We start from the raw sequence: 26,234 nt of genomic DNA on the forward strand, positions 1-26,234 counted from the left end.
TCTCCAGAGACCCTGAGGGACAGACCAAGGCCAAAGGAAGCCATGATCAGCCTCAAGAGCACACACCACCTGCTCAGCCACACCAGGGCTCCACCTCACTGAGCAGGGTTTAAATACACAGGATGCCAAGCTTAAAAATATGCATTTCATTTTGTTTTTTTTAAAAAATGTACAGTCAGATTTTAAGTGGATCTGCAAGAAGACACTCAGCTATCTTTAAGAAAAGTAAACGTTGCAATTCACTGCATACAGTTTTGTAACCAGCAGGAGCCAGTGAGCTGGGTGAGCTGCAGCGTTTCCTGAAGGAGCTTCAGTGGCTTTGTTTTTGTGTCCACCACGTGGGCAGAGACACTCAGAAGGCAGCACAGGCTCAGTTCCTGTCCCCCCAGTCCTGCCCTGCAGCCACAGCTCAGCGTGAGGCTGGAGTGGGCACCGTGGGCAAGGGCAGCTCCATGGAGGGAGTCTCAGTCACTTCTGCTGGGCTGGGCTTGCGGAGCTCCAGTTTCTCACCGAGTTGGTTATAAAGCTCCTTCACAGCTTCCCCACTCTGCAGGAAGAGAATCAGGGATGGGGAAACAGACAGTCACACTCCATTCTAGCCAGAACACCACGTGTGCCTTCACCTTGCGTGTTTAACACAAACCAGCACAGCAGGAGGAAGCCACAAGGTGATTAAGCCACAGCTTGGTACATTTGGAAAGCAGAGCTCGTGTTCCATTCAACAACGTCTGGAAAGGCAGCTGCTTTCATTTGCAATCATTTTCCCTTTCTCCTGCTTCCCTTCCTACCTGCTTGGTGGGCTCCAAAGCTTTCTGGAGAGACTCAAGTTTGGCTGGGGCCACCTTGTGATGCAGATGCAGCAGCAGCCTGAGCACATGTCTGTGCACATTCTCCTTCCTGCAAGAGCCATTTGGAACCAGCGCAACCAAGACAAACAACCAAGACAAACAAACAAACATCATGAGAACAAGGAACAGCACCAGAGTAATTCACCCCACCACAGACTTTGTTACCATTTTCCAAAACTCCTAAGAACTGGAGCTTTTGTGAGGGACTAACTTAGTGTAAGCACAAACACTGCCTTAGACCTTCAAGGATTCAAGGAATTGTTCAACAGGAGTGGATTACCTGCACAACCATGAGGAGGGAGGCTGAGATTTTAAGTGTAGAGTGTGTGGAGGAAGCAGCAGCACATGCTGCTATGCCCCAGCAGTAATTTCAGACACTTTTAGGGAAGCTTTCTGGAGGCTGAACTTGTCTGCAGACACCAGAGTGACTGAGCAGAGGTAACAACAGAATTTTGTGTGCTGCTGATACTGCAAAGAGCTGAAGTTAACTCTGCATAGCCAGAGCTACTGCAAAGCCTGAAGGATATTCTCCTTTGCAACTCCAACTTAGGAATAATTAATTGCAGTTTAGATAATAATTCACACTCAAGACATTTTGCTGACAAAAACTACATCCCAAAACACACACCTTTCCTTAAAGGAAAACAGCATCTGGCTGATATTTCCATTGCCTGTGAGGAATTTGGTGAACTATTGTTCAAAGCAGTAAAACCTCTGTCAGGCATTCTGTAAACTCCCTCTCTCCAGTGAGGAAAATCTGCTTTACCTGGAGCAGGCAGTAAGGAAGAAGCCATCAAAGAGACTGGTGCAGAACTCCTCGAGTGCAAACTCATCACTGAGCAGGGTGAGGTTACCAGTGAGCAGATGCAGGAAAATGTCACTGAAGGCCAAGTCACTGAATGTCTCAACTATAAAACATGGAAAGAGACAGAGACTGACAAGGATGTGCCAAAACCTGTCCACACAGCTCCTGTTCCTGCTGAAAACCCTGCAGTGATGTTTCATCATAGAACAGAGTTGGATTGGAATAATAAATAATAGAATAGGTTTGGGTTGGAAACGACCTTAAAACATCCAGTGCCACCCCTGCCATGGGCAGGAACATCTCCCACTATCCCAGGCTCCTCCAAGCCCTATCCAGCCTGGCCTTGAGCAATTCCAGGGATCCAGGGGCAGCCCCAGCTGCTCTGGGCACCCTGTGCCAGGGCCTGCCCAACCCCACAGGGAAGAATTTCTTCCCAGTACCTAATCTAAGCCTACTTTCTTTCAGTCATTTTCTTCTCATTTCCTTTGATAACAGGCAGCCCAGGCAGGTGGCTTTGATCTTTCAGACATAAAAGATGAGGAGCAGATTGCTCCAGAGCTCTCCTGCAGCTCATCCCAGAGGACTCAGTCAACAAGATAATACTGGTGAAAAAATTAAGGCTGTGTTCAGTCCTATTTTGTTACCAGTTTTCTCACCACACAAAGCAGCTTCTGGCCACCTGCAATCACTGTGGGCAGCAGAATTGGGGCACCTGCTCTGTTATCTTTCAGATTCATTCCAAAGAGTCCTCAACTAATCTCATTGTTAATGGAGCCCTTGGTGTAAGGACCTGACCTCAGCAGAAAATTCCAGAACCCAAACACTCCTGCAAAGTCTCACAACTGTCACCAGAAGAGCCAAAGGCAGAACGTTATGTCCCTGGCTCTGACTCTCACTCCAGGTTTAGTGGCCTCCTGGGTGTCCAATATAAGGCAAACAGCCATAGAACAGAAGATGAGACAAAAACCTACCTAGTGCTGGCAGAAGCCTCAGAAAAGCATTTTTGTTCCTCTGTTTGGTGATGTGAAGGATGTAATATAGCCCAATCTCACAAGCTATTCTGTTCTCCTGCAGGAACCTGTCATGGCACAAGCAAAGTTTATTCAATAATAAAGCTATTTAAAAAAAAAAAATGAAAGAGGTTTAAAGTACTTTTGGGACAGTTATCAAGCAGGTACAGCAATGGCTAACCTCAAAGCCACTGAAGAGCAGCTATTCAATGAGTGAGCAGATGGATCATCCCTATGTTCACTACCACACTCCAGAAAAACTGAACATTCAGCAAACAGTTGGATTTAACTGAACACTTATAATGTATTCATGATAAAAGTGCTGTTCAAAATGGGGTTTAGAAGAAGCCCAAATATTCAAAAATTATACAAAGTCCAATACTGTTTCAATCTCACAAAAGTCAAACATCAACACTGTAAAAGAGGAGAGCACAACTACCAAACTGTAGTTAGATACCAAGTATCCCAGATTCTGGCACACAGACAAGAACTGTGCTAGAAATTTGGAAGATCTGAACACAACAGAACACAGAGAAGTTTTAATTATCTATCTTTCTGATGTCCCTGGAGTGACAGGTCAACAGAGAAAGAGTGTGAGTATCAAGAATGCCAACTTCATGATTTCCAATAGTGCTCTTCAACACGGGCACTCATCCAGCTGCACCCAAATATCACCCAAAACTCAGCATTCACTGCCTGGGAAGCTGAACATAAACATCAAATACTGTCATATTGAATGAGAGAATATTTCATTACAGGAAATATTTATGTGGATAAATTTTATTTGAGGGAGCACAAGGGAAACCTGTTTTGTTAAAGTTCAGACTTGCTAAATTAGCACTGAATTTTATCCCAGGAAGCCTGGCCTTTACCACAGGCAGTTTTCCCCTGTCAGGTCTGGCTGGCTCCCTGCTGCTTTGGTGCCAAACCCTGCAGTGGCTGGCACCTACTTGGTGAAAGCCTCGGGAATGGTGCTGGGGTAGGGGATTGGTCCCTTCTCCTCCGAGGGCAGCTTCTGATCCACAGTGAAGGTGTGGTCATCCACCACAAAGGACATCAGCAGGGGCAGGAACCTGGTGATCAGCTCGGCTTCCTGGCAGGGAGGGAAGGACAGAGGGAAAAGCAGAAATCCATCATCAGTCACTTCATGCCACCTAATGGTCCTGAAGTGCTGTGACAAAAGCAAGGCAGTGTGGGGAGCCTCATGGTACACTGAGGAAAAACAGTTTACAGACATCCAGTTCCAGTCAAAATTCCTGAATAATTCACTTCCACATGTTCCACGGTAATTAGGAAAACTCTACTTCATCTCACTCCAAAATACTCCTGCTCAAACCTTTTCTTTGGACAATTTTCTGGCATTTCTTTTGAAACCTTCCCAGCACTGCTGCAGGCATGGGATGTGTTCAGGATGACATCAAACTGCTGATACCAACAATTACAGACTCCCAGCATGACCCAGGCTTATTTGGGGTAATACAACCACAAATAAATCAGATTTTAAAGACTGATTCAGAGACTCCCTTCAGAAAGCATTTTCCCTTACAGGTTCATGAGAGAGCACAAATCACAGGATTGGTCACTCTCACTGCTACATCCCAGTGTTAATGCACACCCTCCCTGGGATGAATTTGAACATCCTAGCAGCCAGGAGTGGATGTGTTTTGGAGACTTCAAATGTGCCCCACGGTATTTATAAAACATTTACTGCTTTATAGTTCAGAATAGAAACAGCAAATTCCTCCTGAGGAACAGCCCTGCTGTGCAACACCAGGGTTGGCCCTCCTGTCCTCAGCTGAACTACCCCAGGGATTCCTGGAATACTGGGAAGGGATTTCCAAAGCATGCAGAGATAACAGCTCAGTGTGGCACTACCTTCTGCCGTAACAGAGGGAAAAAATATTTTTCTTGTCAATGAAAAGCTTCTAAACTGCTACCAGAATTTGAGACCAGTCCTGGAAATCCTGTTTTTCTCATGCAAGATGTGCTCTACAAACCCATCAGTTGTGTAAAAGCAGGAAAAATGAGACAGCAATGAGCAACCAGTGGGGTATTTCAGAGAGGTACAGGCTGTGAGGAGCAGGCACCCAGGGAAATAAAAAGGTAGGTAATGGAAGCTCACAGCATGTCCAGAACAGCTGCTCTGTGACCATTGTTTTTTCCCAAGAAAGCTCTGATGAGACATTTGGAGAACAAATGTTTAATCAGGAATGCAACAAAACAATAAACAAGTCTAAATTTGGTTAATTTTGTTAAATTCTTAACATCAAATGGGCTCACCATTTTTGGTTCCTTGAAGACTTGGCTGTCAATCATGTCCCAGGCCCCCTGTCCCAAAGACAGCATCCTAAGGAGCAGCAGCAGATCCGGGCTTTCCTCGAATTTTAAGGGGAGAACAAAAACAGCTATTTTGATCTTCACATGAGATATTTATTTGGAAGCAGTTGTTTATACTCAAAGCTATTTCTGGATTAGCAGCTTTGTCCAAGACTGCTAAAGGCATTCAGTTCAAGGTAATTGAAAACTGAACCTCAAATGGGCATCAAATAACTGCCACACCTCAGGGTTTGTGGGGGGTTGTAAATTTATAATGCACCAGGAAGTCTGCAGCCATCTGAGCACATCTTTTTAAAATGCATCCAACCCAATTAGCGCACTAAAATATAATGTGTGAGAGGACAAACCACTGCAGCAGAAGACAGGAGGAGAAAGGGTGTGTAAGAATGAAAATGGATTTTTTGTTTATACTGTGTGCTGAAACCCAAACGACTTTGTCTTAAACTGCCACAAGGAAGTTAGTCCATGCAACAATAACATTTAACAACTCAGGGATAAAACAGCAAGTGGCTCCCATTGTTCAGACACCTGCCAGGGTGCCCTTCTTTAACATTTCAGCAGCTCCTGCAGACTCCACTTGCAGGAGCTGTGTTTTATCTCAGCCACCAGACCAGAACTGTGCAAACAAACCCATGGCATTCACCGTAGCAGGAGAAAGGTGCTGCTGTCAGACAAACTGATGGAGGGACAAAGCAGGGAGGCACAGATTTTACACATCATTCTGTATTTGCACAGCTGCCAGGCACAGTGAGCCATGCAAAGAGTTCAGGATCAGTTTGGAGAATTCCAAAATGCCCATGTCCAAACAGCTCCTGCAGAGTTCTGCAGCAGGTGCTGGAAATGGACAGGAATCATGTTTCCCTTGTTCCAACTGCCACATTTGGGAACTTAATGACACTTGGACAGTGCCAGTCCCTCCCTGATGGCTGTCAGTCAGCCAAGAGCACAGCTCAGGTACACAAGCTGCAGTGCTTACCCTGGGTAAGGTGTCCTGCCCAACCAGGTCTTGCAGGTGCCTTATGGTGCTCAAGGCTAAGGTGTTAATGGCAAAGGGATCACACAGGATCATTGATAAATCCCTGAGAAGAAGTAAAAATCAAACATTTATTATATATAACCAGCAACCCCCATTGTACAGGTCCAAACCCAGCTGTGTGCACCTGATGAAACTTCTCCTGCCTCGTAAAGAAATCACATTCAGGGTGGATTTGACATGAAAGAGCACAAAAAACAATTGATGAAAGTCTTCTGCACTGAGATCAAGCACAAAATCTCCCACAGCCAGCTGCAGGTCTGCTGGGAGACAGCCCACAGGAGTTCTGGTGGCCTCAGCTCTTTAAGCTGGCAGGTTTTGACCATCTCCAGAGTGCTGAGGACAGAAAGGTCTCAGAGGCTTTGGAAAAACAACAGCTAAAAGTGAATTCTCCAATACTTTTAAATACCAATGGACAAAAATCTGAAAGTACCAGCTAAATAAAATACTGTGAGGGCACCTTCCAGAAACAGAAGTGTACCAGATCACAGCAGGGGTGAAGCTAATGAAGTACTTTAACTCACAAAACATCAGCAGCCCATTTTCTCTGGGTTTAAAGCCAGACAAGTCATTCATAATAAGTTATTCTGTCAGATGCTGTGAGTGTTAGGAAGACATGTCCAGTTTCCCAATAAATAGCCCAAGTGCCTTACCCCAACACTTGTTCTTGTCCTTTCTTCACCCCATCCAGGAATCCTTGCAATTCCCGAGCTCTCTTGTTGTCCACGAACTTCTCCCGAATGCAGGCGTCGAGGCACCAGGTGAACTGTCACCAAATGGAGGGAGCTTTGTGAACTCATTAAACCAGCAATAAAACACATGATGTCAGAGAAAACAGCCTCAGAATGACCTCAAAGTATCTGCAATTGAGATGTTTCATTAATGCACCTTAATTAGGCATAGTACCACACTGGTGACAAGCACAGAGGTCAAATGGAGGTTAGGAATGCCCAGGAAAGTTAACCTGGGGTCACTTTCTCCACTTCCAGGGAAGGCATTCCCTGGCAATTAAGAATCAGGGATTAAATCCACCACTGCCCTGCACACCTGTGGATTTACACAAGTAGAAGACTGAGAAAGAAGCAGCATCCCCTAGAAATAAAAATGTGGTTTATTTTGGCCATTGCAATAGCACTCCCACTCTCTAAATAAAGGAATAATCACAGTGGAGGTGTTCTTGCTTTAAAGCCTTATTACTGAACTATTTTTTAAGCAGAATACATGTAAAACTTAACAACTGCTTCAGGGAAAAAGCCTTGTTCCAGGTCAGTGATGCTACCATGGACAAGGGGCCAGTAACAAGATCCTGCTGTGACATTACCACATCTGTCACTTCCCAATATATGAATAGTTTCATGTTCTCTTATAATCCAATATCCAAAGTATTCACTGTTACACATACAGTTTATTTACAGATGGAGGATATCCACAGCTGGGAGGGAAGCCTGGAGTAAAAGCCTGGGGCCAGCTGATGGTTTCTATTATTTTTGCAGCATCTGCCTGGAATACATGTCAGATTAGACATTGCTTATAACACTGCCAAAGTACCCTAAATTTGAATGATTCATGGGTTATGAAATGAAAGTAAACTGCTGGTTAACTAAGAAGTTTTCACCTGAAGGTCCAAGGAATATAAAATGATATTTAGGTTCAAGGTGTGAACTCTCTTTATGGAAAGGACTCATCTTGTCTGGGCTTTTTCCAGAAAATTCTCCATAAACACCCCCTTCTGTCCCCCATGATTGGTACCTTGTGGCAGGGATCAACAGTGCAGATCTCGCTGATCTCCAGGTCGTGCAGTGACATGAGGAGCTCTGCCCTCAGCGTGCAGTAATGGACGTTCCTGGTGCGCAGGAACAGCGTCCTCAGGAACTGCAGCACCATGTCATAGAGCTTCACGTTCTTCCCGATCATCTGCGTCAGCTTCTGCACCACCTGAGCTCAGAGTGGAAAAATGTGGGCTCAGGACCAAGAGATGCTCTCAATTCTATGCATACACAAATGTAAATTAATTATGTTTTGTGATCTACCAAGACTGAAGCATCTGCAGGGACGTGAGCTCCTGAAAAGGAACTGTTTACTCCAAGATTTCCAAAAGGATTTGCTCAAGAGACGTTCACCAAATCTTCAACAGCTATAACATGTTTTTGTCTCAACCCACAAGTTTCTTTTTTCTACCATTCTGATTCTCCCCCCATCCCCTCAGGGGGAGTGACCAAGTGGATGTGTGCTGCTGAGTGTCCAGCTGGGGTTAAAGCACAACTCTGCAGTGCAAACCTGGAGTAAATTGCACAAGGGCACTTACACCAAATTATTCTGAAAGCAAAACAGGCCTGAAGCAGCCCCTCATGTAACAGATGTGCTGCCCTCTCTGGAATTAAAGTTTTATACTACCTTATAGTTAATTTCATTCAAAGAGCAACTTTTCTGGATGCCAATTAACTACAGCTTTCTACATCCCTTTAAAAAAGAACAAAACAGCAACTTCAGTTGAGCTATATCCACTACAAAAATTCCCAAGAAAGTAAATTTAACATATTAGCAGACTCAAACTGCTGTGATAGAGATGTTCAGCCTTCAGAACAGCTGAAATGTATTAAAGCCAGACTGAACAACAGAGGAAAGAGCCTGCCCTTTCTTTTTTTAAAGTGCATAAACAGCTTAGCACATTGATCATTTATTACACAACAAGTAAAATAATTTCTGCTGCTTTCATCAAGATGTATAGGAGAAAATGGCCTGGTGTTTCTTGCAAAGAGCTTGTCCAGCTAAGCAACTTCAGCAGCAAAGGTGGGCAGGGGAAAACAGCCCCTGTTAAGTGATGGTTGACTGGAAGCTGATAAATTCCACTCACCAGCACATTGTGAGGGTTTCCTTGTCCTTACCTCTCCTTGACGTCTCGTTTTGGGAGATGGACTGAAGAAATTTTGCAAGAAGGAAATATCATTGCTGAAGAGAATGTTCTCCTTCTCCAGGATGTATTGCTTCAGCAGGGGTGACACCTCATCCCCAAAGAGAGCCTGGTTGTCCTGCCAGATCTGTCTCTTCACCTCCACAGCACAGGCCTTGTACAGGTCCTTATCAGCCATCACCAGCTTCAGCTTCTTCTCAGGGACCTGCAGTCCACAGAGCAGTTACACAGTGAGCAGCACCTCACCTGCCTTCCTGTCCACAAAACCAGAACTGTCTGCAGGAGGCATCTTAAATCATGGAATCACAGAATATCCTGAGCTGAAAGGGACCCCCAGGATCACCCAGCCCTGCCCAGACCCCCCAACATCCCAGCCTGGGCATCCCTGGAGCTCTGGCAGCCTCGGGGCCGTGCCCATTCCCTGGGGAGCCTGGGCAGTGCCAGCAGCCTCTGGGGGAAGAACCTTGCCCTGATGTGCAGCCTGAGCCTGGCCTGGCCCAGCTCCAGCCGTTCCCTGCCTGCTGTCCCTGTCCCAGAGCAGAGAGCGGAGCTGCCCCTCGGGAGGAGCTGCAGCCCCCGGGGAGCTCTGCCCTCAGTCTGCTCCAGCTGAACAATCCCAGTGCCCTCAGCTGCTCCTCATGGGCCCCTCCAGACCCTTCCCATTCTTTTAACATTTTCCAACAGCTTTAGATGCTTTTTTATCTTGTGCCCAAACAACCCCAGGACTCAAGGGGAGGCTGCCTCAGTGCAGAGCAGGGAAGGACAACCCTCTCCATGCTCTCAGGCAGTCTGGGCATTCACCCACCCTTAATTCTTCCAAAGAAGAAAAATTATCTCCTTTAAATCTCCAGTGCTGAGATTTGAGGTGCTGTTTCTAAACTCAGTAATTTACTGAAGTTCCAGCAGTGTTTTGAATCCATTACCTGAGTACAACATGATGCTGTTAGGAAGGACACTACTAGAGATTTTTGTTTTGCAAACCTGATTGTCCCTCCTGCCTACTTTTAATTGCACTCTTCAAGTCTTAACTTCCACTTGTCAGAGATTTGTAAATGAGCTGTGGAAAAATTCACCTATCAGCAAACTTGACTTTTTAGGAAGCTCCATGCATTGAAAAAAATAGGGAAATAGTCTCATCTGATTATGAAAATGTAAAACACTTTTTGAATTAGTCCACTGAATTAATTTTGAATTAGTCCATTAGCAGAATGTATTGAATCTCCAGTCAGTCCCTGATACTGAACACACTTGTAGAAGGTGCAGAGGGAGCAGAGCCCACCTGCCAGAGGCACACCAGAGATGTGACACCAGTGACACACCAGAGATGTCACACCAGAGATGTGACACCAGTGACACACCAGAGATGTCACACCAGAGATGTCACACCAGTGACACACCAGAGATGTGACACCAGTGACACACCAGAGATGTCACACCAGAGATGTCACACCAGTGACACACCAGAGATGTCACACCAGAGATGTCACACCAGTGACACACCAGAGATGTCACACCAGGCCAACCAGTGCAGTGGTCCCACCTTGGGCAAGTGCTTCATGACACACATGACCACAGGCTGTATCGAGGGCATCTTGACCAGGGAAAAGCTCTTCTCTAGGAGATCTTCCAGCTTCTTGTATCTGAAAATATGGAAAAACACGAGAATAAGTACCATGGAGCAGTAAAGGAACCAAGTGGCCACCTCAAAGCCACTGGAACTCAGTCTCTGAGGAGCCAAACTCTCCTTTACAGAAGTCATCCATCCACTGCATTTACACACGGAATTCTGTACAGAATTCATTACACACAGCTCTCCCCAAGGAACCCACAAACCTTTCCTCGACCTTCCCCTCCAAAGCGATGGCAGAGACTCTCTCCAGCAGCTTCTCCCGCAGCTCATCGAACACGGACTGGTGGAACTCGAGCCGGGGAGTGCCGTGCAGGTCCAGGAAGGGCAGAGCATACTGCAGCGAGGGCAGCAGCACCCCGTTCTCCGTCTGCAACACACGGGATAACAAATAAAGCGAGGGAACGGCCAGGCAGCACTGGGGGCCATCCCGTGCTCCCTGTCCCCGCACAGCCCGGCCCCGCACGGCACCTCCGCGGCGCCCAGCGCACCTGGAACTGCTCGATGGCCTTCAGCGGCTCCGTGCAGTTCGTGAGGGTCTCCTTGAGGTCCTCGCCGTTGGCCACTCCCAGCTCCTGCAGCCCCGCGTACATCTCGGCCTGGCCGGCTCCGCGGGGCCGCTCCCGGCTCAGCTCCAGCTCCCGATCCCGATATCCCGGTCCCGATATCCCGGCCCCGATCCCGATATCCCGGCCCCGATCCCGGCCCGGATCCTAATCCCGGCCCCCCCGCTCGGTCCGCTCCGCCCCCGCCCCGTGCGGGCCCCGCGCCGCAGCACGAAGGTTCCGCCGCACGAAGGTTCCGCGGGCGCTGCCGTGGGTGTCCCCGGACTCCCCGCGGCCACCGCGGCCCCAGGAGCTCGGGTAAGGCGGACAGGGCTCCAGGAGCCTTTGGACAGCGCTCTCAGGCGCATGGAATCACAGAATCAAGGGATGGTTCGGGTTGGAAGGGACCATAGAGGGTCATCCTGTCCCACCTTCCTTTCCAAGCAGGGTCATCCCAGAGCACACGGCTCAGGATGGCACAGGATTGTGTCCAGAAGGTTCTGGAATCTCTCCAGTGAGGGAGACTCCACACCCTGGCTGGGCTGCCTGTTCAGTTCTTGGTCACGATCCATGCTCCGACACCACCCTTTAGATACTCAAACACATCCATGAGTTCCCCTCTGGGCTGTCTCTTCTCCAGGCTGAACAAACCCAGCTCCCTCAGCCTTTCCTCACAAGAAAATGTTCCAGAACCTTGACCAACTTAGCATCTCTGTGCCCCAGCAGTTTCCACATGGTGGGATTTCTGGGACTGTCCTATGCAGGGCCAGGGGTTGGACTTGATCCTCGTGGGTCACTTCCAGCTCAGGAGATTCTGTGATTCCATTTTTCTGTGCAGCAAAACTCGGGGTTCCTGGGGGTGCCTGAGGCTTCACAGGCAGACAGCAATGCAAAGAGGAAACGTCACCAAAAAACAGAGAAGTGGCCTTTCCCCAGTCCTGGTTTGATCTTCAGATCTGTGACCAGACACGGGCAATCAGCCAATTGCCTCGGTGCGAGCAGCCACGGAGTTTTCTTCTGAATTTCCATTTTCAGGGACGAGACTTTGTGACGCTGTCAGGGGAAAGCAGACATGTGTTTCATAAAGCCTGAGCCTTGGTTATTTTTCACAGGGAGGCTGCGAGGAGGGGAGGGGGCTCAGGCCCTCAGACATAAACTAAATCCAGCCACAAGCAGTTTCCCCTCTTCTTCGTTTGGAAGCTCACACTTGCCAGACGTGGAATACCAAAGGGATGAGTTTTGCCTCCTTTCTGCTTATTACACAACTGAGTTAACCCCACATTTCTGTTTACCTCAACCCGGCTGCCTGGGGCAGTTTCGAGGTTGCAGCGGTGCCGTGGGACGGGCACGGAGCCCTCCTGTTATTTCACAGATATTATTTCACTGTTATTATTTGCAGCAGCGATGGAAGGGAAAGAAGAGCTGCCTGACGCATCCTGGCCCACACGTCCTTGTGGTCCCTGTGGCTTGGGGCTGGGCTGAACTCAGAGCCTGGCCCCAACCACGCCTTTCTGCTCTTTTTAAAGGTTGTTAAAGCAGCCGCTGTCAGTTTGCTGCTCCGCTGCTTCCTCCTGTGTGAAAGGAGAAATCTCTACATGTCTTGGCGTGAGCTCCTTCCCCCCTGGCTGGTGATTGTAGCGGGGCTGACGGGCATCCTGCTGCTCTGTGTCTCCACCAAAGATGTGCCTGTGGCCCCGCTCAGGACCAAGGTAAGGGCTCTCCAGGGGTGACAAGGCAGTTAAACTGGGCTGTTTTGTTGCTTTTGACGTTATTTTATTACTGAGCTACTTACAAACCGAGGAGGGAACTGGAACAAGACTGTCAGGACAGGTTGGCACCTTTCAGCACTGTAGGTTTTTGAAGCAGAAACAAGCCCACCCCTTTGCTTGGTCGGGAAATACAGACTGGATATGGTCCATGGATCAGTGGAGATGCTCGGGCAGGCTGAGGGAGGCAGCCCATGGCAGGAGTTGTGCCCGAGCAACAAGGAACCAGTGGTGTCAGAGCAGGGAAAGAGCTAGGTCCCTCTCAAAAGTCAGTAGGAATGTGCCCCTGAACTGCTGCTTCTGTCTTAAATTGTCTTTTATGCCTTCTTCTCTTTGGTCCTGTTTTGATTTCAAAGAGCCAGCATGCTCCTCACAGCTGGGTCAGGTCTAGGGGGGTTAATGCCCACCTGCTCCGTCTCTTGATGCTTGTGCTGCTGAGGTGAGCTCAGTGGTACACCATGGTTTAACCCAGCTGAGGGAAGTTATCCTGTGTATTTAAAGATAGCACCCCTCCTCCATGTTCCTCTCAGAAATAAAACTGGATTAAAAACCCCCTTATTGCTCCACGTTCTGTCCTTTCCTGGTGTTGAGCTGGACATAAATGTGGTGATCCCTTCCCTTCTCCCTTGCGCTCCCAGCAGCAGCCTCTAATTTTCTGAAGGAGGGGGAAAAAAAAAAATAAATCCACGTTTCTCCACCAATGCCATTTCTTTCCTCCTCTTCTGCGGCAGCCAACATGTCCCTGCTAGAAATCTGAGCTGTCACTGGTGTGGGAGGGTGCCAGCAGGCTTGGGCAGGGAGCAAAATCCTTCTTCCTCATTGCTGCTCCAGCCCAGCCCCACCAGCCCCTGGCCTGGGTGCCAGGACTGGTGCAACTGGGAGCTCCAGGAGGGCAGCAGCCAGCCAGCCTCGCTCAGAGGCTGCAGCCAGCTCTGTCTGGTGCTGAAACCCTTCTGGTGGCATTAACATCAACCTCTCAGGAGGTTTCTCCTCCCACTCAGTCACAGCTCTATTTGTGTGTGAGATACAGCTTCAACCACGCACTACCAGGGAGCTCATGAGTTTCTTTCCTGTCTGTGTAGGAGATATCCCAAACTGGGGTCATGTAATAGGGGGCAGAGGAGCCCTGGGCTAATTCTGGAGCTATTTTGGGTGTGGGGACATCCAGGGCTGTGCTGCAGGGTAGTCCAGTGGCCTCCACTTGCTCACACTCATATACTGGGAGCAGCAAGGCTTGGTCAGCAGCAAACAGACAAACACTGGGGACGAAGAGACAGAGCCCTTGGCTTGGGCAATAGCAGAGCTGCCAGGGGACAGGGGGCTGAGCTGGTCATGTTCACTGCTGCTGCTCTTCCTGCCAAGACAGTATCTCTGTGTCTGAGGGGCTGCTGTGTTGTACACTGCCTGTGCTGGCTGCTGCAGCTCCCACAGCTCCGCACACGTCGGGGCAAACGCAGCCTGTGTCACACCATCGCTGCAGTGGGACATCAAAGAGACACAGGAGTCCTGGCTTCCTCAGGACAAGCGAGCTCCAATTCCTGCACAAAAGCCTGAGCAAACCAATCAGCAGGAGTTTGAGTCCAGAATCATTGGAGAACTCATATAGTGCCATCTCCCACTGCTTCAGGACCTGTTTTTCCTGAGCTCCAGGTGGCTCAGCTCTCAGGGGAAGCCCTCTGCCTGGTTTCAGGAGCAGCTCCAGCACATACCACAGCAGGGCTGATGTATTTCTGGGCATTTCTCCATTCCTGCTGTTCCTCATATATATTCAGAAATGCAGATGGTTCCCTGCAAATCCTCATCACCTTCTGGCTTCGCCTGTTCTTTGAATGTAGCAAGCAAACTCAAACACTGCAGTGCAGACCCAGGGATCACCCAGAGCACCTACATATATATATATATATCTATATCTATAACCCTACAATATCAATCAGCATGCATTCAGTAGTGTTTTTCAGTAGAATGTTTTGGGGTTTTTCCAGTATGGCATTGTTCTGGATGCTGGCCCATCCCGCACCATCCTGTTCATCTACCAGTGGACAACCAGCAAGGCAAACAAGACCGGGGTGATCAGAGGATGCAGTTCCTGTCCTGTGCAAGGTAAGGTGCCCAATTCCTGCTCAGTGGTCTGTGGGACTGGCATGGGATGGGTGGAAAACCTGTGCAAGGACCAGTGCCATGAATTCCTTGGCTCCTGCACCACCCAGCTGGGCAGGGAAATAGTGAAGCACGAGTTGTTTATTTTCAGCATGGCTCTTCTCAACTGGGCAGGTTTAGCCACACACAGATGGACATCAGGCATTGGCAGTAGCAGGATTTTGGGGCTGCTGCACCAGGGAAGCAGGCAGAGAAGATGAGGTTTGTCCTGATGTCCACATGGACCAGTGGTAGAGTCAAGGTTGCTTGGAGCTTCTCACCCAGGAGAGGCAGCGAACAGCAGTGGAGACAAATCTGACTGCAGGATGGCTCCTGGTATCTTCTGCCTCCTCCTGACTGTGCCCTGGGCAGTAAGTGGGGTGGCTCCAAGACAACAGAGCTGCAGACTCCAATCCCCTATGTGGCATTTGACAGCACAAGCATGAGTTCAGCTTGCCTTTAGGTGTCACATTTCAGAGAATTTGGGGGTTTTCCTCACAAATTTGAATCAGTTTGCCCCCGCCAATGCCAGCTGAGAGGGCATTGCATTAATGCATGGAGTTTCCTTCCCTTCTAATCTTGCTTTGATGTTAAAGCCTGGTTGTAGTGGGGTGCTGGGAAGGACTGAGCCCTCAGGAGCAGTATGCTGTGGGAGGGCAGCAAGCAGGGAACAGGCTTGTTGCCCTTGCAGGCTGTAAACAGCACAAGTCACACATAGAAGATGCAAGAAGAGCTCCCTGAAACCCTGAATGTGTCCCTCATTCAGCAGCTGGGTTAAGCAGCAGCTCTGTGAGGCAGTTTGGTGTCAGCAGCAGCACAAGAGGCCCAGGCAGGTCTCGAGCCCAGGTGTGAGTGGCCCTGTCTGCATGGCAGCACAGCCACAGCCCTGCAGGAAAGCTGCAGCTCAGCTCTGCACAGGGCCCCAGAGAGCAAAGCACACGGTGAGGGAAGCAGGAGGATGGGGAAGAAAGGCTCTTCCTGGGTAGTAGCTCAAAACCAACATTCAAGACCCCAGTGACTTACTGGAAAAATGAGTCAAGGCTGGCACAGCTTCCCTCTGCAGAGCACTGGCTTCCCTCTGCAGGGGCATCTTGCTTGCCAGCATGGGCTCGGTGGCCAGAGGAGAGAGGTGACACATCAGCCTCTGTGTGTCCTTTGCTTATTTTTATAGCAACTAAAGCCACGTTTCCTCCTCTGTGGGCTGAGACAGCCTCAGCTGTTGCAGCAGTCATGTGGCTGGTATAGATGTCTCAGCTGCAGAGCTAGGTTAGTCTTAGTATAATCTGGGATTTCTATACACACGTGTTTTGGTCCCAGTTCCGTATTTTAGCAGGATGGATGCCTGGAAGACCTCCTTCATTCCACCTGTGACAGGTTCTATCATGTCCTAGGATAGCAATCTCTGGGATAACAGCTTTCACAGTTATCCTGTAACTTCCCTTAAAATTCTATTCTGTTTCATGGTCCTCAGGTCCAGGAGTCTCCAGCTACTCCGATTCTCCTCAGAAAGCTGGCAAGAGCTTGGAGCCGTGTTTGAACTGGGCCCGGAATGAGATCCCAGCAGAGCAGCACAGCCAAACCCCCCTGTACTTGGGAGCCACCACCAGCATGAGGCAGCTGAAGTGAGTGAATGTTGCAAACCCACACCCAGAGATCAGCACATCTCACCCTGTCTGCTCTGCAGTGTGAGCCATCCCTAATCTGCTAGTCAGGTAAATCTTCCTCAAGCCCTGGAGCATGGCATGGCTGTGTCTTCACGTGTTGCCCCAGGCAGCCATGCCGATGACAGTCCTGCAGTGGCTGCCAGGCTGGTCTCCTTCACAATTACACTTTCACAATTAGTGCTTAGGAAAGCACCCTTCAGTCTGGAATCTCAAGTGTTTTCAGTTTTCAGCCCACATGGGCTTGCAGGAGTGTTTCTTTTCAGCAAATTGGAAACGGTGGTGGGAAGGTTCACCTTATCACACGCACTTTTGTGGACCCTCTTCTCAGTCACCATATTACTGAGACCTTTATCTCCTTTTAGACATTGGGGAAAAGTAAGGTCTGGAGGGGTCAGGCCAGTGGGACAGGGCCAGAGGATTTCCTCAGTGACAAAGGGTACTAAGGTCCTAAATTCTTAAATGGTGGCACAATTGTTCAAACCATCTGTCTGCTGTTCTTGCCTCCAGTGCCATGAGAGGGGAGAGGAAAGCAGCAGCAGGAGTGGGATTGTCATTGTGTCTCTGGGCTATTACCCAAAGTAGGGAGCACAGCAGAAGCCCTGCAGTGTGCCCTCACTGCAGGCTGCTCCTGGCAGGGTCCTGTAACATCAAATGTGCCTTCTTTTTCTTTTGTGTTTAGCCTCACCCATCCCATCCTCTCTGACAGTCTCCTTGCAGCTCTGACTGGCACTCTGAAGTCATCCCCCTTCAACTTTCAAGGGGCACAAATCCTGTCCAGCCCACAGGAAGAAGCATTCAATTGGGTTGCTGTTAACTACGTCCTGGAGAACTTCTTCAAGGTAAAGGATGATTCTCCCTGGGACACTCAGAGCTGGGCTGAGCAGCTCCTGCTAACAGACAGCCTCAGAGACAAGTGGTGGGATGGTAAACCCCTGTACTTAATGTTTCAGCACAACTTCCACTGCCTTTCAGAGGAGGCAGCCTAGATCCTCACCCAGCTGGCTGAGGTGAGGCCCTGGAACAGAGAAGCTGTGGCTGCCCCATTCCCCCCATCCCTGGAAGTGTCCCAGGCCAGGTTGGATGGGGCTTGGAGCAACCTGGGATAGTGGGAGACAGAAAAAGGTGGGTTAGACTGAGTTATTCCTCATCAGGGATGTGAAAAGCAGCTCTGATAACCAGCAGCAAGCACACAGTGGTTAGGGAAATGTCAGACCTTTTAACAATACAGCCTCCCCCAGCCAGGCACAGAGTGTTTACCCCATGTAAATTCTCCTGCCTGTGCTGCCAACTTCAGCATCACCAAAGTCAGTTCTGCAAGACTGCAGGAGATGATGCCACAGGGTTCTTCTGACAGAAGAATTGCTTTAGCATCAAGGCAGCACTTGAAACCCAAATCTGCCCTCTTGGAAACGTCCCTGCCACCATTCCCACCACCCTCTCCACTGTCCCCTTCTCCTGCCTGCTGAGACCACTGCCTGGTGCAGCCATCCAGGCTGGGCAGCCCTGTTTGTCCTCACAGGCTGTGGGAAGGCTCTGTGCAGGTGGCAGTGCCTGTACAATGTCTCCTCTGTTCCCTCTGAAGCCACTGGTTCAGCATCCTTATGTCCTGTGGGCAAAAAAGAGTTGGGCTGTGGGCACCATCGAGCTGTTTTCTCTCTCTATGCACTAATTCTGGCACTTGGCTGTGACTGAGACAGAGAAGTCTCAAGGATTGACCTCTCTTGTTCTTTTTGGGTCAGTATGACTGGCGAGGACAGTTGGTCCCCTCCAGGAAGGGGATGGCAGGAGTCCTGTCCGTGGGAGGAACCTCAGCACAGCTCACCTCTGAGCTGGAAGAAGAGAAGCAGGCCCCAGAGGAGGGAGTGAGGCTGCAGCTCTATGGGCAGACACACAGGGTGCACACCCGCCAGTGCCCCTGCCACGGCACGGAGCAGCTCCGCCACAGGCTGCTCTCCGTGCTCATCCAGGTCAGTGTCTGCTCAGGGGCACAACATCACTAAATGACAGCTGCACAGGGTGTGCTAATGGGCAAGGTGTCAGTCACTTCAAAGTCAATCCCTCTTTAGCAGAGGTTGTTTGCATATATTAGAAAATGCCAGGGCATTTGTAAAACTTTCTCTCCCTCCAAGTAGACACACAGGCACCAATTCAAGGGTTTCCTACTCACAGGTTCTATTTGGCTCCTGCTTAATACACACAAGCAAAAAATTGCTCTCCAGAGGTGTCAACATCACTTTCAGGGTGAGGAGAGGCACGGCTTGCATTGGCTCCTAGGAACTGCTCCCCCATCCAAGAATGGGAGCACCCAGGAACCAACTGGGACCTTCCATCTGGGGTATTTCCTTTGCTGACTTTAACCCTGAAGCATCTTTAAAAGAGCAATATTTCACTTTGAAAACATGCAGGTGTTTTGGTTCTTCCAAACTCTATTTCACTTGGGGAATGGGGGAATGAAAAGAGTGGTAAAGGATGGTACAAACTCAAGAATCACCTTAGTCCTCATCAGAACCGTGTTTTTCAGGAATTAACTGCTCCCTGCCCATTCACTTTCCCCCCTATAAATCTCACTTGCCTGAATGTCTTGCTGCCTCTGTCCTTGTTTCATTCTGCCTCCAGGATCAGAGAAGTGCTGAAACCGTGTCCAATCCCTGCTGGCCCCTCACCTACTCCCAGGAAGTGCAGTGGCAATCAGTGCATGCTGGGCCTTGTGCTGCCAGTGATGACACACGGGACATCCCTGGCCCCAAGGAGGTCTTCAACATCACGGGCTCCAGCAACCCCACAGCCTGCATGAGCCTCGTGCAAAGCCTGCTCAACTCTTCCTCCTCCTGCAGCTTCTCCAAGCATTCCCCCAGCAGTGGTCTCAAGCCCCTTCAGACCAGGTTTCTGGTGAGTTCTCGTTTACAGTGGGGTAAGCAGCTGGTGTGAGGAACCCATGAGATGGGACCAGTTTGACCATTAATAAATACAGTGGGAACATCCAGACCCTGACACTCCTGCTCTCTCCTCATCATTGCCACACATGTGTTCAAGCATGGACCACTGGCTTCCCACAGTGACTGTGGGGGAGCTTTTTTCATCTGTGTCTCCTCAATGTCTGCTGCTGAGACCAGCTCTGGAGCTCCATGGAGCCTGATGATTATTTCTGCTGCTGTTGTAGGTGGTTTCTGAGGCCATGGACTTCATGAGAGGAACTGTACCTTCTCCTGACTTGGGTCAGGCTGTCAAGAGGCTGTGTGGGATGTCCATCAAAGAGGTAACTGTGGAATAACTTTGTGTGCAGGGAGAGTGGGAAGCAAGGAGCAGTTTGTTGCAAAAGCCCTCAGGGCTCAGACTGACAGAGTTGTAACTTACTAGCTCACTCAGGGAAAAATTTGGATTTGTCTGGATTTTGTGGGTTTTGGTTTTTTGTGGGGCTTTTCTTTGGTGTTTGTTTGTTGTTTTTTTTTTTTCTTACTTTAAGGAAATAGGGCCCACTTATTTTCCTTCCTCTCAAATCCCAGCTGCTGCTGGTAACACCTGGACCCAATTAAATGAAAAACCACAAATACCTTTTACAGTATTTTAAAGAGTAAACAGGAAGGTTTTCTACTCACTCCTGTACATCACCTTGGTCTTGCTGTTATCCTTCTGTCCTTAAGTGCAAGGGACATGTCCACTCAGACTCCAGGGCTATTCCCATTTCACCTGGCCCCAAGCCAGGGGAATTTGTCAGTTCTTTCCATGAGTTGGTGGTTATGAGGTCACCCTCATTTGCACTTACACTGATGGAGCATCCACAGTAACATTCAAATGGGACAATTTCTCCAGGGTTTGTTAATGAGCCCATAAGCAGTCCCCTAAAGCAGTCTCTTCTGGAAGGAGGAGAAAGATCCCAATGTTCCAGCTGGGAGAAAGGCTGCAGCATCTGCTCAACCTAATTAGAGAGTAGGGAATCAATCCTACCAAGCAATTCACCAGCAAGGCAACCTGTCTGTCTGTCCTGCTGCTCATGGATCTGGCTTAATAAGATGGGAAGAAAAGCAGTAATATATTTCTACCCCAGAGCCCAGCGAGTGCACAAAATGTGGTTTCAGTCTGCACAGGAGACAAACCCCTCCTCCAGTCCCACAGTCAGTCTCAGGACAGGAAAGGAGAGGCTGTAACAGGCCTGAAATTCAGCTACTGAGTATTTACTTCTTTTATTTTATTCCCTTTTTCTTTTTTTCCTGGAAATGGCACCAGCTGATTAGGGAGTCCCAAGCAAGCCTGGATACACTTGTTGATTACTGCACTGTGTCTGCCTTCATCTTCCATCTCAGTACAACAGGATACACGCTCGACTTTGACCGGCCTGCTTGGACTGCATTCCAGAAGGTCAGTTCCTACAGCACAGTGTTCCCAGTTAGCAGGAGGGCTGGTCCCAGTACAGCCAGCCTGTTCCCACACTGACAAGCCCTAACCAGCTGGGCTTCTCCAGCGGGATGGTTTTGCAAAATGGATTCACAGTTGTGATAAGCAAGAAAATCAGTGTCAGAGAGCCAGAGATGACACCCATTCATGTGTACTTGGGGCACTGAGACTGGGAGAGCTCCTCATTTCAAGCTAAATCCTTGGACCAGTCTCAGATAATACAAAGCCTTGGGCCCAAGCACAGAAACACAGCTGGGGTCCAGGCTCTTCTCTTCTGACCTCTCCTTTTTATTTCAATAGATGGGTGATAGATCATCTGGCTGGACTCTTGGGTACCTGCTGAGTCTCACCAGCACCATCCCCCAGGACAGCCCAAGCTTCCTCAAGGGGATTGAGCCGGGGGTCTGGTCCTTGCTCCTGATCCTCTTCGTCATGCTGCTCATGGGCTCCTTCATGCGCATCTCGTACCGAGTGACAGCAGCTCCAGTCACAGGAACAGCAGAGCTTTTGATGACTGACAGTTTTCTGTGACTCAAGACTCTCGTCAGAGCACAGTTAACAGGGTTCAGACAGAAATCACAGAGGTGTAAGTCACTGGAGGATGAAAGTGATTTTCCTGCAACTTGCTGGTACTTGCACTGCTGTACCTTGAGACAATGGATCCTGCTCCACAGGAGGTTTGTGATTCCTGGTGGATGGCAAGCTATTCATTCTCCAAACAAGAACAGCCTGCATGGCTCTTCCTTGGGCTACAGCTGGGATTACTCATGTCAAACATGAAATGATGCCTCTGAGCAGGCAGGCCCTGAGCTATTGTGAAGTTAATATTGTATAATCAGTCAAATCAGAAGAGGTGATGTCTGAAAAAAGTGCTCTGTCCTCTTCTGTGGCCTCTCAAGAGAGATAATACATTAGTGAAGACTGGAAGAGCATTAAAATACAGAACCCAACAGCCAACAGCTCCCATATTCTAGGGGAAATGCAGGTATTTTCTGCCTGATATGTCTGTGCTTCCATCTCAGTGATGGTGGCCTCATGCCCCTTCTAATGAATGCTCCTGTTGACTAGGAATCCTCCAAAAACAATCCTTCTTAGTCTTGGCCTCTACAAAATGCACATAGGATCAAAGGAGAAACAAAGGGCACAGACACACAGCTGAGTTTTTGTCTCTCAGCTGAGTCACAGCTACACAGGGTTAAAATTGCCAATTTAAACTCTTTAGCAAGGACTCAAATTAACGCATTTAATTTCATGTGTGCTAAAGCTGAGCTCATGCTGGGCTGAGGTTCACCTGTTTGTTCATTTGCACTGACCTGCTTCTCTTGCTGACTCTGGAAGTGTCTCAGCTGACACTGTCCTTTAGACCAGAGCAGACTCAGGAACAGAAGCTTTCCTAATTGTCACTTTCATATTAGACCATGACCAGAGTTACTTTATGATTTAATAATCAGGATTCCCCTAGGACCTGGCAGTCATCCTGGCTCCTCTGGTCTGTTCTGTATGTCTGAAGGATGAGGTGCTGTACAAATTCTGTGTTACTGTGGAGAAAAGGGATCAATTCACAAACACTGGCCTTTGACTAAAGCTTTAGAGCTCACTCCTCAACTGCTTCAGAGACTTAAAACACACAGACTGTTAAGAGCCTCAGGGACAAGTGTCTCCAAGGCTTTTCAGACCACTTTAAACAGAAATGTAAATGCTCACAGATGCAGTGATGTGCCTTGCAGGATTTTTAAAGCTACCATGGCACCTAAATCCTTTCAAATCTGATTATTCATCCCTTGTGCTCCCAACTGATAATATAGGACACACACACCCCATAATATTGGGGCATTCATATATTTTTCAGGCAAATTAATGAAGGTTTGGAACCTGCCAGTCAAGTTTAGAGGGGTGTGGAAACAGACTTAAACAAGCTTTATATTAATTTCTTTGAGTTGCATGTTAGATATTTTTAATTATATCATGTCATTAAAGATGTTTTAATAGACTGTCTGTGTTATTCTTGGCAAGAGATGAAAGCAGGGGGTTATTGTGAACACAGTGTCTCAGTGAGCAGGATGGGGGTGCTGCTGCTGCCTCTACTCAAGAGCTGTTTTGCTGTGTACTTTTGGGGTACACAATGAGAACCCCTGAAGGCACTTTCTAGTGAAAAAGATTTCAGATAACCTGACTGCTGATATTTAGTTGATGAGAGATGTGCCTACACCTTTTGATGTGTTCTTTGCTCAAACCATCTGAAGAAGGGAGGAGGCGTCCAGGCAAGGTGGCATAGAAAAAAATAAAGGTTATCATGGAGTCAGTAATATCAGGGAAATTCCTGAGACTTCATTCATTCTGCACCTGGAAACGCAATCCTTTAACAGAGCTCTGGCTCGGTGACCTGGCAGCAGGGGGGAGCTCTGGGATTCCTAGCTGAGATTTGGAACCTGCTGAGGAAGAATCCTACCACTGTCAGAAATGGAAACAAGCCAGTGAGACACCAGCAACTCCTGGACTCCAGGAGCTCTGGCCTGTCAGTCACTGCACCTTCTTGACTTGGAATAGATCACAGGATCCAAGAGAAAAGGATATCAGCCAGACCTTCCCCAAGCTCTTGTTTAGAAGCTTTGGGACTTCCACACAGATAATGAGTGAGTAATTAGGCAATGAGCTCAGCGTGGCCTCCTGACACTTCACTTTTGCCTTGCACATGCCACTGAATTAAATCCCTGCCCCTTGAGCCACCCTGACACTGAACCACTGTTCTGCCATGCAAAAACCCACAACCATTTCTTTTTCTGACAGATAAAAATATTTATAGATGTATCTACTAGATTATAAAATAGATTGGGATTTTAAAGCTGGTGTTTTGGTAATAAAAAAAAAGGCATAAAATAACAAAATGGGGAACCTGTGAGAAGAAAGGATACTAATACTGGTAACATTCCTTCCTTCCAGCTCTCTATAGAGCAGATTGTTCATGTCAGCCCCACAATAAGTTTGCAGAATAAATCCCCAGATTGCCTGGAAGCAGAAATCTACTTAAAAGGAGATTCTAGGTGAACTCACTCACTTTGAAACAAAGATGCTTACAGGCATTTGGTTACAATTCACTGTGGAAATAATAAATACTGAAGATTTTCTAACTGTCTGTAAATTCTTTATGTTTATACACAGGGCTCTCACTTCTCACTCAGGCTGAACCATGGCCGAGATCTTCTGGCAGACAATAAAGTCTGCTCATGTGCAGCTCTGCTGCTGTCAGCAAATACCAATAAGAAGAAAATAAAAAGTATTAGATCCAAAAATGGACACCAGAAAGCACTTTCTCTGTTTTAGCTCCAGACACACAACAGGGTGACTGACCTGCTCCTGTCTATGGGGCTTAACTGCCATTTAGGCATCCCAAAGCACCATGGATTCTCAACCAGTACATCCCATCTGGGTTGTCCCAGGGAATATTGAGAGAATTAATTTGTTGCCTGCAGCTCCACTCTGCAGTACCCACAGGGCCTGAATTGTTTCTTTCTTCCCATTCTGACATACCCAGGCTCTCTGTGGTAGGAGAAACCCAAGTTGAGGCCTTGGAATCCAGAACCACTCGTGGAGCAAATCCAGCAGAAGATGAGAGGAGTGACTTTTATGGATGGCTGGATTTAGTATCAGTATATTTTCATGTTGTTCTTCTACCCTGCCTCTGATCCTGTATCTGAATCTTTCCAGAGAAGCAGGCAGCCATATGATGTTTATATCCTACCTCATGGACTGTCACTCCTACTTCAAGAGCTAATTCTGAACACACTGAAGAAAAACAGGCCTGAAGAATCATAAAATCTGCAATTTTTTTTTTGCCACAGCTTTCTTAATATAAAAGTCCTTTCACAATGCCATCAAACCCAGGCAAGTCGCAGTGTTTTGGTGCTTTCCAAGTGCAGACATGACTGTGTACTTGTACACTGAGGTGACCAGGTTCCCTCCATGTGAGATACTCAGAGCTCTCCTGCAGGCAGATGCTGTCAGCTCCCTGTTGAAGCCAGATAAACACAGAACAGGAACTGCTGCTCCCCGAGTAGTGTGCAATGCCAGGGATCAGTCACGAGAGGGAGGCTGGCAGAGCTCCCCGGGAAAGCCTTAGGAAATCTCTGACACAGCCAGCAGCTTCTCCCACCACAAATGACATCAATTAGCGAGGAGGCTTCTCTGGGAAGCAAGGGAAAGACACTGTGGTATGGAAGCTCTCTGTGTGGGATGTGAAAGCTGCTCTGACCAGGGATTGAAGAAGCCATGGCATTGGAAGAAGTCCTCTATGCAGGGAGACAGGCACTAGCATGGAGGATGGATGAAGGCTCTTTTGGAAACAAGAGGGAGAAAGAATAATCCCTGCCAGGAAGAGGAGTGCCCTGGGAATGAAAAGGAGGTTTGAGAGAGACAGAGGAATGATAAAATCAACTTCTGTGTGAAGGAAAGCTTATTTTTGTTCACAGCAGGGGTGTCACCATATGTGCACCTCATGACCAAATTAGTCAGCACTTGGTGGAAAGTCTCAGGAGAAACAGATCCTCCACGTGGAAGAAGGCAACAGCTACCAGGCTTATCACTGGACAAGGAACAGCAGCAGAGCTGTGGAACCTTCATGGGAACAATGTTCAAAGTTCACAGGTTTTAAAGATGAAGGAGATGTAAATGCTGAACATTACATAAAGTAAAAGCTGGTGTAGCATTACTTTGTCTCACAGTATCATGGAAAATATTAAGCAGTCCTGGAGTGAAAGCTCTGAAGGGACACACTCATGGCTTTGTGAATGGAGTTATTCAGTGGAAATCATCAAACCAAATGGAAGAAGCTCTTCTTCCACATAGATCATGGTTAAACCACTTATCAGGCTGTTTATGGCAAAAGTTTACATGGCTGCAAAAAGTGATTAGATAAATTCATAATAACCCATTTGGGCTATTAAACAGAACGTTGCTTGTGGCTGAAGAATTGCCCGAACCACCTGCCACATCCATACCTGTCTGCCCTGTTCCTCTTTGGTAACTGCTGCAGAGCATTAGGCACTGGCTTGGGTGGACCTGTGGCTGGATCCCATTCAGCTGTTCTGATTTCCCTCAGGCAGGAATCCCACAACTGCATCACTCACTCACTGGTTTCTGGAAGCAGCCTCTCACCTCCATAGC

The 26,234-nt window shown here is 48.3% G+C and overlaps 2 protein-coding genes across 2 annotated transcripts; one reads left to right on the plus strand and one right to left on the minus strand.

Annotated features, from left to right (window-relative positions):
- Positions 1-123: 123 nt before the first annotated feature.
- On the minus strand, positions 124-11,291 carry NELFB (negative elongation factor complex member B). The gene is made up of 13 exons (XM_005527183.3): positions 11,063-11,291; positions 10,778-10,941; positions 10,485-10,584; positions 8,919-9,149; positions 7,783-7,968; positions 6,687-6,799; positions 5,977-6,079; positions 4,944-5,039; positions 3,614-3,756; positions 2,625-2,731; positions 1,615-1,756; positions 789-897; positions 124-547 (listed from the first exon to the last, which is right to left on the minus strand). Exons 1-13 carry the CDS (start codon positions 11,162-11,164, stop codon positions 410-412), a joined length of 1,734 nt encoding a protein of 577 aa, XP_005527240.1. The 5' UTR covers positions 11,165-11,291; the 3' UTR covers positions 124-409.
- A 1,265-nt stretch (positions 11,292-12,556) lies between these two features.
- On the plus strand, positions 12,557-22,971 carry LOC102113822 (ectonucleoside triphosphate diphosphohydrolase 2-like). Its single transcript, XM_014256258.2, is given in 10 exon segments — positions 12,557-12,825; positions 14,865-14,982; positions 16,490-16,640; positions 17,362-17,521; positions 18,422-18,649; positions 19,299-19,571; positions 19,843-19,938; positions 20,907-21,038; positions 21,375-21,546; positions 21,549-22,971. Coding segments are annotated over 10 exon segments (1,488 nt in total). The 5' UTR covers positions 12,557-12,711; the 3' UTR covers positions 21,593-22,971.
- The last annotated feature ends 3,263 nt before the right edge of the window (positions 22,972-26,234 follow it).

The sequence above is a fragment of the Pseudopodoces humilis genome, chromosome 22 (genome assembly GCF_049639895.1).
Source record: "Pseudopodoces humilis isolate 2021_Gansu_Grassland_sample_001 chromosome 22, ASM4963989v1, whole genome shotgun sequence".
Classification (NCBI taxonomy): Eukaryota; Metazoa; Chordata; class Aves; order Passeriformes; family Paridae; genus Pseudopodoces; species Pseudopodoces humilis.